This window comes from Ursus americanus, chromosome 29 (assembly GCF_024610735.1).
Source record: "Ursus americanus isolate L20-20 chromosome 29, mUrsAme1.1.p, whole genome shotgun sequence".
Taxonomy (NCBI): Eukaryota; Metazoa; Chordata; class Mammalia; order Carnivora; family Ursidae; genus Ursus; species Ursus americanus.
The window spans coordinates 29,244,719-29,260,500 of NC_142155.1; the positions used below are offsets into that span (position 1 = coordinate 29,244,719).

The window sequence follows — 15,782 nt, forward strand, 5'->3', positions numbered from 1 at the left end:
ACATACATATGTTTTCAACTCTCTAGGTTATTCTAAAGCGCAGCCAGGTTTGAGAACCAAGTCCCGTATATTTTTGGCACGCAGTTGATCTATATGTTCCATGGTCGTTGGCTGTTTTTAATCACTGTCAAAAACAGCAGAACGGCGCCTGTCGCAGAAATAATTTACTTAGAATCATCTTAGAAAAAATAAGTAAATTTGGGTCAGGGGTGCATACCTCCGCAGCGGTTTCCCTGGGTCAATAAGCAGCTGCAATTTCTTCAGCCAACGCCAAGGGGCACCCTCTCCCTCCTCGCTCTACCTGGAACGCCTTCCCAGTTCTGATCGCACAAAGAGCCCGGCCTCCTCCCGGGTGACATCACAAAGGGCCGATCCCCCGCCCCTTCGGCGCCACCACGTGTGTCCCCGCGCCCGGCGGCCACCCGACTCAGTCCCTCGCCGGCCGGTCTGGGCAGCGGTGGAGGGTGGTTGGCAGTGGCTGGAGGCTTCGCTATGGGAAGTTGTTCCTTTGCTCTCTCGCGCCCAGCCCTCCTCCCTGGTTCTCCGCAGCCGCTGTCGGAGGAGAGCACGGGGAGGCGCGGGCTGCAGCGGCCGCTGCCTCTCCCCGCCCGGGCGGCCGCGCCGCTGGGCAGGTGCTGAGCGCCCCCGGAGCCTCCCTCGCCGCCTCCCTCCTCTGCTCGGCTGCCCGGCTGCCGCAGTGCACATGGGGTGTTGGAGGTAGATGGGCTCCCGGCCCGGGAGGCGGCGGTGGATGCGGCGCTGGACAGAAGCAGCCGCCGACTCCAGCTGCCGGGGGGCCACGCGCCCCGGGCGCCCCTGCGAGCCCCGGGCTCAGCCATGGGGACCTCCGCGAGCAGCAGCACCGCCCTCGCCTCCTGCAGCCGCGTCGCCAGAGCTACGATGATCGCGGGCTCCCTTCTCCTGGTGAGCGCGCTGGGGGACCGGGGGCGGCGGCCGCGCCGGAGCCGAAGGCGCCGCTCTCCGGGAGCGGGGCGGGTCCACCGGCCGGGGCTGCGGGAGGCGCGGGGTCGACCAGGCTGGGTTGGGGGGCTTGCAAGCAGGGGAAGGTACCCGGGTCGTTTGGGGGAGCCACCGGGCTCAGCCGGGAACTCAGGAACGGAGGCGAACTGTGTTTCTTGCAGTCTGGCTGCGCTGGAGGAGGCGCTAGAGGTGGCCACCCGGCTTCCTGCGCATTTCAGGGCTTTCCCCTCTCCTCGGACCCCTGGTGCCCCCACCCCCCTCCACGCACCCCCACAGCCACCGGCCGCTGCCCACTCCGCGTGGTGTGGGGCCTGGGCTGCGGTGCGGGGCGCCGAGGGCTGGCGGCGGCCGCCGCTTTGTTGCAGCTGCAGTGTCATGTCGGGATGCTACCGCAGTGGGAGAGCGGTACCGGTGCGCGCCGGCCGCCGGGGACCCGGGTGCGTCCGCGCGGTGCATTCCCCAGCAGGGCGCGAAGCCCCTCCCCCACCTCGCCTCCTTGGCTCGGGTGGGTCCCAGTTTCTGTAGGCCAAAAAAAGAACCCTTCGACCCACTCTCAGGCGCCTCCAAAGCGCCGGCTCCCAGCCAGCCAGCACGCTGGCACTTGAGTGGGGGGAGGGGGAGAGGGAGCTACATAAAGGAAGATGAATTTCTCCAGTCTTTCCGATCCCTCGTTTACCTGTGGCGAGGCAGGTGACCCTGCAAAGTGGAGCGGGTTCGTTCTTCAGCACCCAAGCTGCATTCAGCTCCAAGGCGTGCCCCATACCTCGTCCTCCCTCACTTACCTGGTCAAAGCCTGAAACCACCCTTGACCCAAAAACTTATCCCCAACTTCCCCCAGATCCCTTCCCCTTTCCAAAAGTTAGAGGGGAGGGGCCGAGTTAGGTGGAAGAAAATTTGAGAGCTAACCCTTGAGCCACCATAAGCTTCCCATGCCTATCTTTTTGTCTCTGCAGGGAGGACAGATTCTTAGCTGAAACCCAAACGAAAACAAAAGACAACAGCCTATTTTCACGGCAGGGCTGTGTAAGGGAAAGGCAGGCTTGCTGTCTCCTTCCCAAAAAGGGCTTAATGCCTGGTCAGCCAAGATCTCTTAGATCTCAGGGCATTGCAGTTGCTATGGCCTGGGAATTCATCCTACAGGCGCTCTGGTTCCCTGTGTGAGTGTGGGTTTTAAGGGGGAAAGAGACACTGAAGAAAAGTTTGGTGCTGTTAGCATTTATAATGAGTCTTCTTTCAAAAAGTCTTTTCCGCCCATTTATAGTAATGGCAAAATCAAGATCTGTACCCTCCAAACAAGTGTGGGGGCTGCTGAGCAGTAAGGAGGGGTCTCTTCCAGCCCTGAACCTGGATTGATAGTGTTGGTGTGTAGAAAAAGCCATTTCAGTCTACGGAACACTAACATCAGTGGAGTTAAATCAATCCTCGAGTTTCCTCCTTCCATCTACTAGTCTACCCCCCACCCCCATGCCCATCCCATCCCTCCAACATATCTGATTATTACATGCCCTACAGAGTCCACTCCTAGATTAAATCTTAAGTTAGTGTGATACTTCATTCATTTTACAATTGAGCATGAGATAGGTAGGTGTTTAAAAGTAAGGTCTCCATGTAATGAAAGTGTAGGTTGCTTTAACCAACTGAGAAAGATCTCAGTTCCTTTTCTTAAATCATTAAAGTCAGTTTATCTAAAAATTGTGCACTGGATTTGCCACTAAAGACCTGAGAATTTAGGTTTGGCTGTCTTTAAAAAAAAAATGAAATTTGTAATGGAGCTTAGAAGCAGTCTCCAGTTGTTAACTAAAATAAGAATCCGTCTTCTCCTGGTTAACTCATAGAAGGGCTCTACTTCAGTCCATGGAATGGCTTGGGGTTGATCCTGTCGTCCTGAAGAGTGATGGAGAGGGTGTACCAGGGAGCACCAGGGACTTCGCTGTAATCCGGAACCAGGGTGGGGAGGCAATGTCTTTTCCTTTTTTCCATCCCCAGTCTGCAAGCTCCATTCCTCAGGGTAGACACTACTTATGTGTAAAATGATGCTCTCACGATATTGGTATAAGGCTTATTTATCCCATTGGGATTCTTAGCCATGTGGAAATGACCGACACCAGGCACTGGAGCCCAGCTAAACACAGCAGGTGCTCAGAACAGTTGGGGGGGGGCAGGAAGTGGGAAAGTTAGTGCCCTACCCATATATTGCGGTTAGATTAAGAAAAAATAAACTCAAGAAAGTGTCCTGTTTATAATGGCTTAGGTACTGTTGTTTTTCAAGTATCTCCTTTTTTGTGCCAATATTTGTTATTGTCATCATTTTTGACACTTTTTTTTTTCTTGGGATGACCGGATAACTGTATGAAAGAGAACTTTCATATGGCTTTAATAAGCTTTAAGAAACATATGATGCCTAACATATAATGTCATATATATATAATGTCACATGTATATAAACATATAATGTCATATATATATAATGTCACATGTATATAAACATATAATGTCATAGTTATATATATGTGTGTGTGTGTGTGTGTGTGTCAGATGCTTTATATACAGTGTCTCATTTATTCCCAACATCTCTGTGAAGCAGGAAGGTGTTATCTCCATTTTACAGATGAGAAGATGTAGGCTGGGCAAACTTCACTGGTTTGTCCCCGACCTCACAGCTCGCCACTGGTGGCGCTCAGGCCGGGAGCTGGGGGCGCCTGACTCCTCAGCTCATGCCCTTGCTCCCTCCTGTGCCACATTACCTATTTCACAACTCCGAATTGCTAGAGGATGAAATGTAGCAACAGAGAAGGCTCCCTGGAGCAAAGTTGAGACTGGTGGTTTGGTTTGTTGCAGAATATTAATAAGAATTACATGAGTGCCTTTGGAAGAAAGCGTTCTTGCTCCTTGTACTTCTGTTTCTGATGAGTTGAAGTGTCTGCATGATACTGGGAAGTAAACCACAAACAGAAAGATAAAATGTTATGTGTTCAGGCCAAAAGTCTGGAGGGAAGATAAGGGAAGCCTTTAAGTTTGTGCCAGTGTTAAGAAATGGCCCGGAAGGGCTTGTCCAGCACGACAGGACACATTCAGAGACGTCTCTTGCCCTCGGGGAGCTTGCTTTGCCTGGACCCATGGAGTGTTGGTAGTGAGGCAGTCAGAAGAGAAGGGAACCATAGTGGATAAGGTTCCATGTCGCAAACCTACACTGAGCGCCTGCTCTGAGAGGGACACTGTACGAGGCGGTGGGAGCCCAGGGATGAATTAGGATTTGGATCTTGCCCCACAGGTACAGTTTTTATGGTATGTAAAACGTACCTGGCTATCAGGAGTGAGGGCTGGGTTTCATGAGCTGCTATGGAATCAGGGGATGAATGTATTCAAAGTAATACACAAAATGTGGTTGATGTTAAAATCTTTAAACTGCTTAAAGTAACTTTGGGCTAGGTTAGCCAGTTTGAAAGCCAGCAGAAGAAAAACCTTCACAATTCTCAGAGTAACATACATTAGCACTGGTAGGGAGAGCCACTTACACTCAGAATAGGGAGGGCGGACATGTCCTGGAATGCAGGATTTCTGACTTACCCCATGAATCTCCCATCCCTGATCTCAAAATGTATAGTAGAGGATCGAGCTTTCTCGATCTGAACTGTTTCTAAAGGCGTGTGGCTGTATCTGCCTCAGGTTCAGCCCAAAACAAACAGAGAGACCTCCAGTATAAATAAAATACACAAGCAAACCTAACCAGCAAGAAAAACAAATTCCTTGTAATGGAATGTATATTATACTACCTTATATTGAGAAAAACCCCGAGACTACATAGACGTGGATCCATCAGCCAGCTAAAGTATATATTTTAGTGTGGCCGCATTTGCACAAAGGCTGCCAAGCTGGATGTGGTCCGAACAGTTAACGCCCTATTTTCCAGGACATGTTGCGGAAGGCGCCTTCTCCAGGTGCGCCTTATTGGATAGAGGCAAGGAGGCGTGGCCTAAGTAACAGGTGGTCTGTGTACTTGTGCCTTGTAGATGAGGATGTGGAGACAGCACACTTGAGCTGTACCTTTGACTCCATCTCTGAAGATGAGGGGTACAGCTTCTTCGGTCACTCCATAGACAAGCTGCAAATTGGTTTTGTACCCCACCGGCCCTTTATAAAGCATAATTGGCTTAAGGAAACTTGATTGATTGATTGATTGATGCTGGGAAATGGTCCGATGCGTTGCCAGGCTATTCAGGAGCCAATATGAATTGAGTGACTTTTTACTGCATAAATGGCAATGTGTGTTTTCCAGTAAGCGCTGAACGCTGTTGGCCTTCTTCCCCCAAACAGGCCTGGCAGATTCCGGGGAGGCCAGGTCACTGGCAACTTCCTGGAAAACTCAGATGCTTGCTGTTCTGTGACAGGAGGAGCCCCGGGTATGTCATCGCCTTTGGGCATGTGCCCGATGACCGTCTGAAGCGTTCAGTCTGGCCCATCAGGCGCAGATACATGTGTTTGATGGAATGAAGACAGAAGCCTTAATAGGAGTCAACTTGTTCCCCCAAATTGAATCTCCCTTTAGTGTGAAGACACTGGGCTTTGTCGCCGCTGGGATAGTGGCTATTGAGCTTTGATTTTTTTTTTTTAGGAAGGGGCTGCAGATCATGAATAAATACAGGCCTTGCCCCAGTGTTTGTATTTGTCAAATACCAAAAAATAAACAAGAATCCTAAATTGGCTTGTATGCTGCCATCTGGCTTTCCTACCAGCTCTCATTTCCAGCCTGAGTCCAGGGGAGAGGAGCCCGGCAGAGGTTATAACCAGGGAGGAACCTGGCAGATGTCAGGGAGTGTGTGCTCACCTTGGGGCTACAGAGAGGTGGGGCGCACTACTATTCGGGCTGTTGATTCAAAGCTGATATTGAGGCTGTTGACCTCATTCTTCTTGAGAGGTGGAAAGTCCGCCAGGAGCGGTGCATTTCTTCCTGGATTCTGGCTGTCTGGATTTTTTTTCCACAGATGTCAGCACATGGCCTTGTAGAGACAGATGCTTGCAGTGGTGGGAGAGTTTGCTCAGAGGGACCTCAGGCAGGGTGGGGTGGGGCTGGTGTAGGTGAGGAGGCAGGGCCCTGAGCTGTATGTAGCCCCATCTCCTCTTTAGAAGATTTGAAAATCCTGTCTAGGGCTTTGTTCTTTTTTTTTTTTTTTTTTTAAGATTTTATTTATTTATTTAACAGAGAGAGAGACAGCCAGCGAGAGAGGGAACACAAGCAGGGGGAGTGGGAGAGGAAGAAGCAGGCTCCCAGCGGAGGAGCCTGATGTGGGGCTCGATCCCACAACGCCGGGATCACGCCCTGAGCCGAAGGCAGACGCTTAACCGCTGTGCCGCCCAGGCGCCCCTCTAGGGCTTTGTTCTAAACTAAAGATCAAAACCAAAACAACAGAAAGGAGAGGGGTCTCCGTAAGCGAAGTCATAGCCAGGCTCATTCTCCGATCTTCACACAATTTTCCCTTTGCTCTTCTGCCCCCAGAACGGCGTGGGGAGCAGCTGCTTGGAGCTGTATGCAGATCTGTTTTGGGAAACAAAACAGGAGTTTAGTGGATTTAGGAGTTGGGGGGGGGGGTGCGACCGTGAGTCCTGGAATCAAATGAGAACCACTGTGAATTCAAGAGGGCTTCACCACTGAGAGCCCAGAGGGGAGGAATATTAGTGGCTGTTAATATTGATCATTTATATTGAATTACTAAGCTTCTATTGATTACTTACCCCTGGCATTGTGTTGAATACTGTCTACAAATGATCTCAGTAAATCTTTCAAGTACACGATGTGGTAGCATTCGCCCCATTTTATAGATGAGGGTTTGAGGTGTAAGAGAAGTTATGGTCGAGCAGTTGGCAGCTTCCAGAGAGATGATTCACATCTGGGTCTGAGTGGCTTGATACACACAGCTTTTTTTCTGCCAAGATGTGGGTAGGCGACAAGTGACCTTAATTTACTGGAATTTTCTTTCTTTCTTTCTTTCTTTCTTTCTTTCTTTCTTTCTTTCTATCTATTTATTTGGGATAGAAAGAGAGCACAAGCAGGGGGAGGGGCAAAGGGAGAGGGAGAAGCAGGCACAGCGAGTCTGATGCGGTCTTGATCCCCAGGGACTCAGGGATCATGACCTGAGCCTAAGGCAGATGCTTTACCGAAGGAGCTACCCAGGAGCCCCTGGAATTTTGTGTCTTGTTAAGGGAAAGATTTTACCTGAGAGCTGAACATTCCCTTTCTTCCTGGGAAGCAGTTTGGCTCCATGATGGCGCTTGGAAGTTTAGCCAGAGGAGCCGATTATAAAGTGAGAGCAACCTGCGTGTGCGATTGAAAGCCGAGGGTGTGGAGTCGTGGCAAGCATTTTCCTATGGTGTGACTCTGACGGGCAATGGTGCCATGGGTAAGATGGAAAGATCCTCTTGCAAATTGAAATGTTAAAAATAGGGAATGGATGCTTTGCTTTCCTGCTACTCGGGTCATTTTGACAAATATTTGCTTAGTGAGTAACAGTGTGACATGGGTTCTGCTTAGCAAGGAGTTTTCACTCACTTCTCCTGAGAACTTGAGGACTGGGGTCGGGTTTTCTTTGCTGCCAGCCTGATTATTTGTATAGGATTAGGGCATAGGTTTGCATCATCTGTTATTACTATTTACTTCGTTCACTTTTTGGGTCTCATAGAAAGTGGTTTAATGCGCCGATATGCGTGGTCCCATAAGTCATGTTTTTGTGTGTGGTTTATCCCACTCACTTTTTCGCATTCTCGTAAGCAGCCTTTTAAACTTGTCTCTTCCTAGATTGCACATGCTGAGTAGATTAAAGAAAGGCAAAGAGTGAGAAGAAATTTTAATCTTTGGTTCGGGGAAAGAGGATGGACTTCTGCTTTCCCAAAGAACTCATGAGACGAGACCATTATCTGACTTCCTACTAGGTATGGCCAGGTCAGCGTAACCAGAATTAAGAGAAATGGGGGCGGGGGATGGAGAAGATTCAGAGGCCCATGGTGACAGGTTTCTGGAATAATTTAACTGGTTATTACTCACTCCTTGCTCTTCCTTAACTTCTAGGAGTCCATGGCCCCGCTCTCTTTGGTTTGAATCTTGTGTATCTGGTCCAGGAAAAAAATACCAAATTAGACAAGGTTTGGGTGTGTTTCATTCCTCATTTGGAATGTTCAGGGCCAATGTTGTTATCCCCATTTCAGGTTCTTAAAGACAACATACAATGTGCTATTTATTCATCTTTGTGTTTTTGGTTTAATGCCCTGACACATAGTAGTTAAGCAATAAAGGATTGTTGAATGAATTCCAGAAGGATCTTGCTCTAAACTAACTGTTCATTCATTCTAGATAGGTTAAAGGGTAGTTGGGTCCTGAGCCACATCTCAATACTTTGAACTACAACTGAAGGGTATTTGAGTTATTAACAAAGAACATTTTCACCTCAAGCGAATTGCCAACTAGAAGAACCTAGTGGATATGGATTTCTCTTCCCAATTCATTTTTATTCTTTGGCAGTGTGCAACATTTATGTACAGTTAAAACTAATGTGTGTGTACTTGCTTGTATTCTGCTTTTCTTTATGTAGCTATTGTATCTTACAGAGATATATTTATAGTTCTTCATTCATTTAATAAATGTTTCTGGTGCATTGCTAAATTACATTGCAAAATGTCAGGCATTGCTAGACTTTGGGTATATGATAGTAAAAGGCTACTCGTGGTCCTTCCGTTTTGGAGGATGGGAAGTTCATTGGGGATGGGAGAAAGAGTGATGTTTTAGAAGAGCAGAAGGAAGAGTATACCAGTGTGAAGGAACAGCATGTACAGTGGGCCAGAGGTAGGAAAGAGCCTATGTGCTCAGAGGGTAGAAAGAAGGCCACTGTGGTTGGAGCTCAGCGAATGCGGGCAAAGGGGGTGTGGATTGAGGTTGCGCAGGCAGGCAGGGGCCGGATTGGACAAGCCCTTTAAAGGTCTGACCGTGTCAGGGTGTTGCTAGGCTTACAATTGTAGGCAAGGTTATAATATGGTTTTATTTTTATTTTTTTAAAAGATTTTATTTATTTATTTGACAGAGCACAAGCATGGGGAGCGGCAGGCAGAGGGAGAAGCGGGCTCCCCACTGAGCAAGGAGCCTGATGTGGGGACTCAGTCCCACCACCCTGGGATCATGACCTGAGCTGAAGGCAGATGCTTAACCAACTGAGCCACCCAGGCGCTCCTGTAATATGGTTTTAATGAGATTTTTTTTTTTTTTTAAAGATCACTCTGGCAGTTCTGTGGAGAATGGATTCGAAAGGGGAAGTAGAGATGCAGGAGGCCAGTTGGATTCTTTCGCAGTTAGGTCAGGGTGGGGGGAGCCGATCGTTCCGGGGGGCAGTGGCAGTGAAGATGGGGATTACTATAGATTTTAAAGATTTTTAAAGAAGATCTACCGCCGGTGAGATGTGAGAGGGCAGGAGTGGAAGGAAAGCATGACCACTTTCACTCAGTAGTCAGGGCTGACTCCCTGGTTCCTGAGCGGAGTCTTTGGTGGTCTGACGACTTCGAAGGGCAAAGCTGGGGCGGGGTGAGGCGGGTCGGAGGCCCCAAAGTTTGGGGGTGTGTTAGTAAGTCTGAGGTGCCTGTGATTCCTGCAGTTCAAGCTTGCGGCCCGCCAAGCCCCCTGTCTCCTCTGGGTGGGCAGTGTGTGGAGCCATCCTGATGTCGCCGCACACTTGGGCTGTCGTCGCACACTTGGGCTGTCGTCGCACACTTGGGCTGTCGTCATTGTTTTGCCAGCCAGCAGCCCTGATGAAGTTGTCTCTGTACAGATCAATGGCTCTTTTTCCTTTTGGGTTGTTCCCAGAAGTGAGGTATATTTGGGGTATATTGCCCAAAGTGGATTGCTGGGTCACAGGAAATGAATGAATGGTTTTATGGCTCTAGCAGCACGTTGCCAGATTGTCTTTAGAAAGACCGAATTAATTTAGAGTGCCACCAGGAAACTATAAATGTGCCTTCTACCCCACAAGGCTGCCAACATTGGAGTTTATCATTTTCATTTATTTATGCTGCTTTAATATAGATATGTAAGGGTCCTTGGTTGTGCACATGTGCGTTTCAGGAGTTGCTAAGGATGTCCTAAGTTTATCCATGTGAAAATTACCTTTGTAATTACTCATGTCGTCCTCCGGCTCAATAAAGCTGTGTATGGCATACATTTTTTTTTAAAGTAGGTTCCACACCCAGCTTGGAGCCCAACATGGGGCTTAAACTCACGGCCCTGAGCTCAAGACTTGTGCTGAAATCAAGAGGCAGCCGCTTAATGCATGGAGCCACCCCGGCGCCCCTCGCATACCTTTTTATATTCTAGTTTTCATGCTACATTTAATAACAAAAATTTAGGTTAACGTTCTTAAACCTCTTCTTTTTTGTGTCTTCTTTTTTGTTGCCATTGGTTCTATTTTAATAGGCAGAAATTGATCTCTGTACCGAGGGCCAAAGTAAACTATTCCTGTTACTTTGAATTTTGTATCTGTATGTTGCGGGTTTGTTGACTTTTCTGGACTTCAGCACCGTGTTGGTGGTGGAAACTGCATCCGTGTGTGTTTTGCAGGGTGTTCATACATCTTGCATGAGTAAAGGATTGTATGGACAAATATGTTTTGGGAAATGCCAGACTCCACCAAGTCACTGTTTTCTGCAGCCCTCCTGCTGGGCCTCCTGGAGCCGTCCGCAGGCGAGTATTAATTGTGCCTCCATGAGGGCTGCCATCAGGAGCATCTCCTCGACTTGTAGGCCAGGGCGTGGTAAACTTTATCTGTAAAGAGCTAGATAGTATTTTCGGCTTTGCAGGCCGTGTGGTCTCCGTGGAAACTACTCAACTCCGCCTTTGTACTTCGCAGCTCTGAGCGTAAGTACCTAAAAGAAGGGGTGTGGCTGCGTTCCACTAAATCTTACTTTGTGGACGCTGAAATCTGAATTTCAAATTTTCACGTGTCACAAAATTTTATTCTTCCTTTGATTCCCACCCCCTGCTGCAACTATTTAAAATGTGAAAGTCATTCTTAGCCTGCGGGCTATAAAAAAGCAGGCAACTGGCGGGAGTTTGTGCGCTGGTGTTTCGTACCCGAGGTCCTCGGCATCCTGTGAGACTCGGTCAGGGAGAATCATTCCAGAAAGTGCTTGCTGAAATTCTGCTCCATTTGTCTAAAGTGCACTTTGTTAACAGGAAATCCTTTCTTCTCCCTTGTGCTTTGTCATTTGCTGCGTGGTGTTGATACGCTAAGCCTTTTTTTGAGGATTTTATTTATTTATTTATTTATTTATTTGAGAGAGGGAGAGGGACTGGGAGGGCGGACAAAGGGAGAAGGACAAGTAGACTCCACACTGAGTGCAGAGCCGGTGGGAGGGCTTGATCCCATGACCCTGAGATCGTGACCTGAGCTGAGATCAAGAGTCGGTTGCCTGACTGTGCCGCCCAGGCGCCTTGTTTAGCCTTTTTTGAAATGTTGGTTGGCCTTTGTTTATCTTTTAATTCATCGTCAGTCTGTATTTTGGTTGTGTTTTTTGTTCCGTAGAATGCTCCAGGTCTAGTAGGGGATGTTTCAGGATGTTTAAAATCTGGAGTCTGTCATACACTTCTCGGGAACTGGACAGTGGCATTTTAATCGGGGTGTTTTAAAAGATTGTCTAATCCTGGGCGCCTGCATGGCTCAGTCGGTTAAGGGTCTGCCTTTGGCTCAGGTCATGATCGCCAGGTCCTGGAATCGAGATTCCACTTGGGCTCCCTGTTCAGTGGGGAGTCTTCTTCTTTCTCTCTCTCCCTCTCCCCCCCAAATAAAAAACTTATCTTAAGAAAAAAGATTGCCTGATCCTCAGGGAGTGAAGCTAAACTATAGTGATATTAACATTTTTTTTAAAGATTTTATTTATTTATTTGACAGAGAGAGAGAGACAGCCAGCGAGAGAGGGAACACAAGCAGGGAGAGGAAGAAGCAGGCTCATAGCGGAAGAGCCTGATGTGGGGCTCGGTCCCATAACGCCGGGATCACGCCCTGAGCCGAAGGCAGGCGCTTAACCGCTGTGCCACCCAGGCGCCCCTAACATATTAATATTAACATAGAAGGAGTGATCATTCAAATAACTAAACTATTTGGGGGTCTTGGGTCACTCATGTCCCACCTGCTTGATCTGTCTTAACAATTCTGAAAACAATCTTAGGAGGGTGGGTATTACCATTATCTACACTCTGCTGACGAGGAAATGGAGACACCGGTTGGGTCACTCGCCAAGATCGCCCAGCTAGGACCTGGTAGAGCGGAGCGTGCTGAGCACACGCCAGGCTAAAATAGGTTTTGTTGATGCTTTCTTGGCGGAACTGCTGTGCTGGCTGGTGGTGTTAGCTTTGCCTTGGTTTATATGCAGATTCTGGAAATTCTCAGCGAGCACAGCAGAGTGTTTCCCCCTAAACCTTTATCACTGTCTTGTTTATAACGTGGCTTCTCCAGGCAGGCGGGGGTCTTAGCTTACAGAAGTAGCCGTGGGTGTGGAAGGGAGGAGATGATGAAGTTTGTGGTCCGAGGACTCAGGGCCGAGTGCGCATGCTACTCTGCGTTGCCGGTTCCAGGGAAGACAGCATCTGGGTTAAGTCGAGCCTGTTTTTTTCCTTTTCCCAGTGTGCCCCGAGCTTGTCTCCTTCCAGTCCCGGAGTCAGCACATTCTAGCCTTGGCGTTCTTTATATTCTCCGGCATTAACAGCAGTCCCTGCTTTTGCCTTAGCAACAGAAGACTTTTTTAAGTCAGGGAAGATAATAGGAAATGCAAGAGCTGACCACATTTATATAACATACCTAGGAACAGTTCCATCTGTGTTTTGTGGAAGCTTTACCCTTGGAGTTTTCCTTTTTAGACCGTTCTTTTTTCCCTTCAAGTATGGAGAATTCCCAGCAGTCGGGGTCTTGTTATTGTAAATTTAACGTGATTCTCATAATAAAATGGTCGGAAATTCTGGGGGTCCCTCCCTCTGCCTGGCTGTTGCCTTTTGATCATCAGCTGGCATATTTATGGCCAATGTCTCCGGAATAATTTGCTTGCCTTATCTTTCCCTTATCTTATCACAGTAACTGAGATCCCTCTTAAAATATTAGTTTTATGCACCATTAGACATTTTCTGTAGCAAACTCACAGTCCGTCTTCTTGCTTGCCCATTAGGAATAGACACAAGTTTATCACTGCCCTTGAGTTTACTCATTTTCCGTACAAAATTATTGTAATTTGATACAGAACAAGAAGGGCATAAATGTGCTGTACTCGTAAACTGCAGGGAATTTTTTTCCCATTTGTTTGAAGGATGAGGTCATGGGATGAGAATCGTTACAGATAAATAGGCATCAGCAATCTGACAGGTGTTTGCCCGTCTGGGTGCTTCAGTCCCATCCCAATGCCCTAGAGGAGAAATGACAACAGGACCAGTGTGACATGGGCCACCAAGGTGAGTGTGGAAGACTTGGAGGCCTTTATAGCTGGTCGTTTTAGAGCTACTTCTTCCTTCTTTCAAAATTTGCTTTGTCCTGGGGTTTACCTTTTGGTTACTCAACAAGCAGTTATAGCCCTCCTTCATCCTGTGCACTTTGGGATGATACACTGATATTTGGTAGTTCATTCATTATTGTCGGTGAAAACAGTGTCCTGGATAGATGAAATTTTCCAAATAACTGAAGTTTAAACCAGGATGGAACATAGATGACTTCTGAAGCATAATCTCATTATACTTCTAACAATTCCAAGTATCAAATTAGTGTCATTTTTTTTTTATAAGATGGGGGGGAGGTTTTAAATTCTTCATTACATGCGCTTGTCATCGGAAGCACCATGCTGAGCATAATTCTTGTAAACCAGTTATGGTTTTGTTAAAACAGTGATGGGGCTTTCGGGTCTTTGGAGGTGAAACGCACTGTTTGCCCTTCCACTGAAGGGTGCCAGACAGCTTCTATCCCTTGAATTATTATGGCTACATTGCAGAGGCTTTTTGGTCTTTCTCACACTTGCTCTTATACCTGTGCTCCAGCAATCTCTTCTACCATCCCCCTCGAATTTGTTGCTTCTGATTATTTATGGTCTGCCAATCTGTTCATTCAATCAACAAACACTTGTCAGGTATATCACGAGTCAGGTACTGGCCTGGGGGGCTTGGATAGCATCAGTATGTAAAATAGACTACACCGATGAATGTACAGCTACAAAACTGTGGTAGTCATACAGGAAGACAAGGGACGGGAGTATGTGAAACCCGTTTTAAGTTAGGAAGAGGAGGTCAGGGAGGATCTTTCGCTGGAAGTCTGATCTCTGTGAAAAGAGTTCGCATTTCATCCCAGGTCCTATGCGAAGCCATTGAGTTTTAAGAGGGGATAAAAGGATCAGATTTGGTGTGCGAGTTGGAATGTCAATAAAGGGAGCCAAGAGCTCAGTACTCATTGCTAGACTCCAGAGGAGGTCTGAGGGTTCCTGTGAATGGGCCCCCTGATCCCTGCATTTTTTTTTTTTTTTGACATTTTCTTGGACGGCTCAGAGCAGGTATTGGCTGGCGCTTTTTTTTTTTTTTTCTGTACAGTGCCAGATAGTAAATATTTTAAATCTGTGGGCCATATGGTCTCTTTTGCAGCTACCCACCTCTGCCATTACAGTGTGAAGGGTACTATGGGCAATACCTAAATGAATGGCTGAATTCCAATAAAGCTTATTTATAAGAATAAGTGGCATGTGGGATTTCATTTGCTGACCCCTGGCTCAGAGGCTGCTTTGTTTATGGTTTCCGTGGTCTTCATTATTGAGGTGGTTGAGCAAGGAAGGAAATGCAATCTATGTGGTTGTCCCTGGCCTTGAGCTGCTTATAATCATTATGGGAAGATAAATATATGCACCTGTGAGGCCATCAACAAACATTACCAGCAAGATGTAATTAGGTCCTGAAATGAAGAACAGAAACAGGAAATGTGATGAAGAGTTTGCTCATCTGCTTGGAATCTGGGTGTCTAGGAGTCATTGTAAAGCCTTCATGGGGAAGGTGGAATGGACCGATAGTCGCAGGCACCTCAAAGGTTAGAGTTCAGTATGACCTAGTCTAACATACTAATTTTACATGCAAGTAAGACAAGGTCCAACTGATCTTAAGGCAGAGCCTGGACAAAAACACGTCTTCTGTTTTCTAAATCTTTGCCCAAGTATTCTTTCTTATTCAGGTCTGGTCCTCCCACAGGCTGAAAACACTAATATAGTAGATTCATATTGATAGGGAAGAGGGGTGTGAGTGAGAGCTTCCAAGTTATGGGTTATATAAAGACTTCTTTTGTCCATTGAAGAAAGTGGTTCTCGAAAGACTGAAAGCAGTATGGTTGTATCTGCCATTTGGGGGTGGAAAGGACAGAAAAGGGAAACTGGGGTGTTGAGTGGGAAGGCAAGGAGGGGAATATGGAATGCAGAAGAATGCATGAATACCCTGACACATGGATAAGGAGGCTACTCACATGTTCTCGGTAGGAAAAAATCCCTAAGTTACGATGTATCCATCCTGTTGAAGAGAACTTGGGCCATTATAAGGAATAAAGTAGTCTGTGTGTTCTGACATGGAAAGATTTCAGTGATGAACAAAAACAAATCACAGAACAGTTTGTATGGTCTGTCCCTTTTCGGTATGTGAGACAAAACAAAGCCAACAGTAACGGAAACAGCCAGCTCGAAGTTCATGTGTATGTAGTATGTGTGAAAGCTGAGAAGAGGGTCTGGGAAGATACGCACCGAAATTACCTGTGAGTTTCTCTGAGGATGAG

The 15,782-nt window shown here is 47.3% G+C and overlaps 1 protein-coding gene across 1 annotated transcript in view; it reads left to right on the forward strand.

Moving 5' to 3' along the window:
• Positions 1–699: 699 nt before the first annotated feature.
• Positions 700–15,782, forward strand: part of TNFRSF21 (TNF receptor superfamily member 21) — a 70,176-nt gene continuing 55,093 nt past the window's right edge. The window contains exon 1 of the mRNA XM_045801924.2: positions 700–924. Coding sequence (XP_045657880.1) covers positions 838–924 — 87 coding nt within the window. The 5' untranslated portion in view covers positions 700–837. The remainder of the gene's footprint in view (positions 925–15,782) is intronic.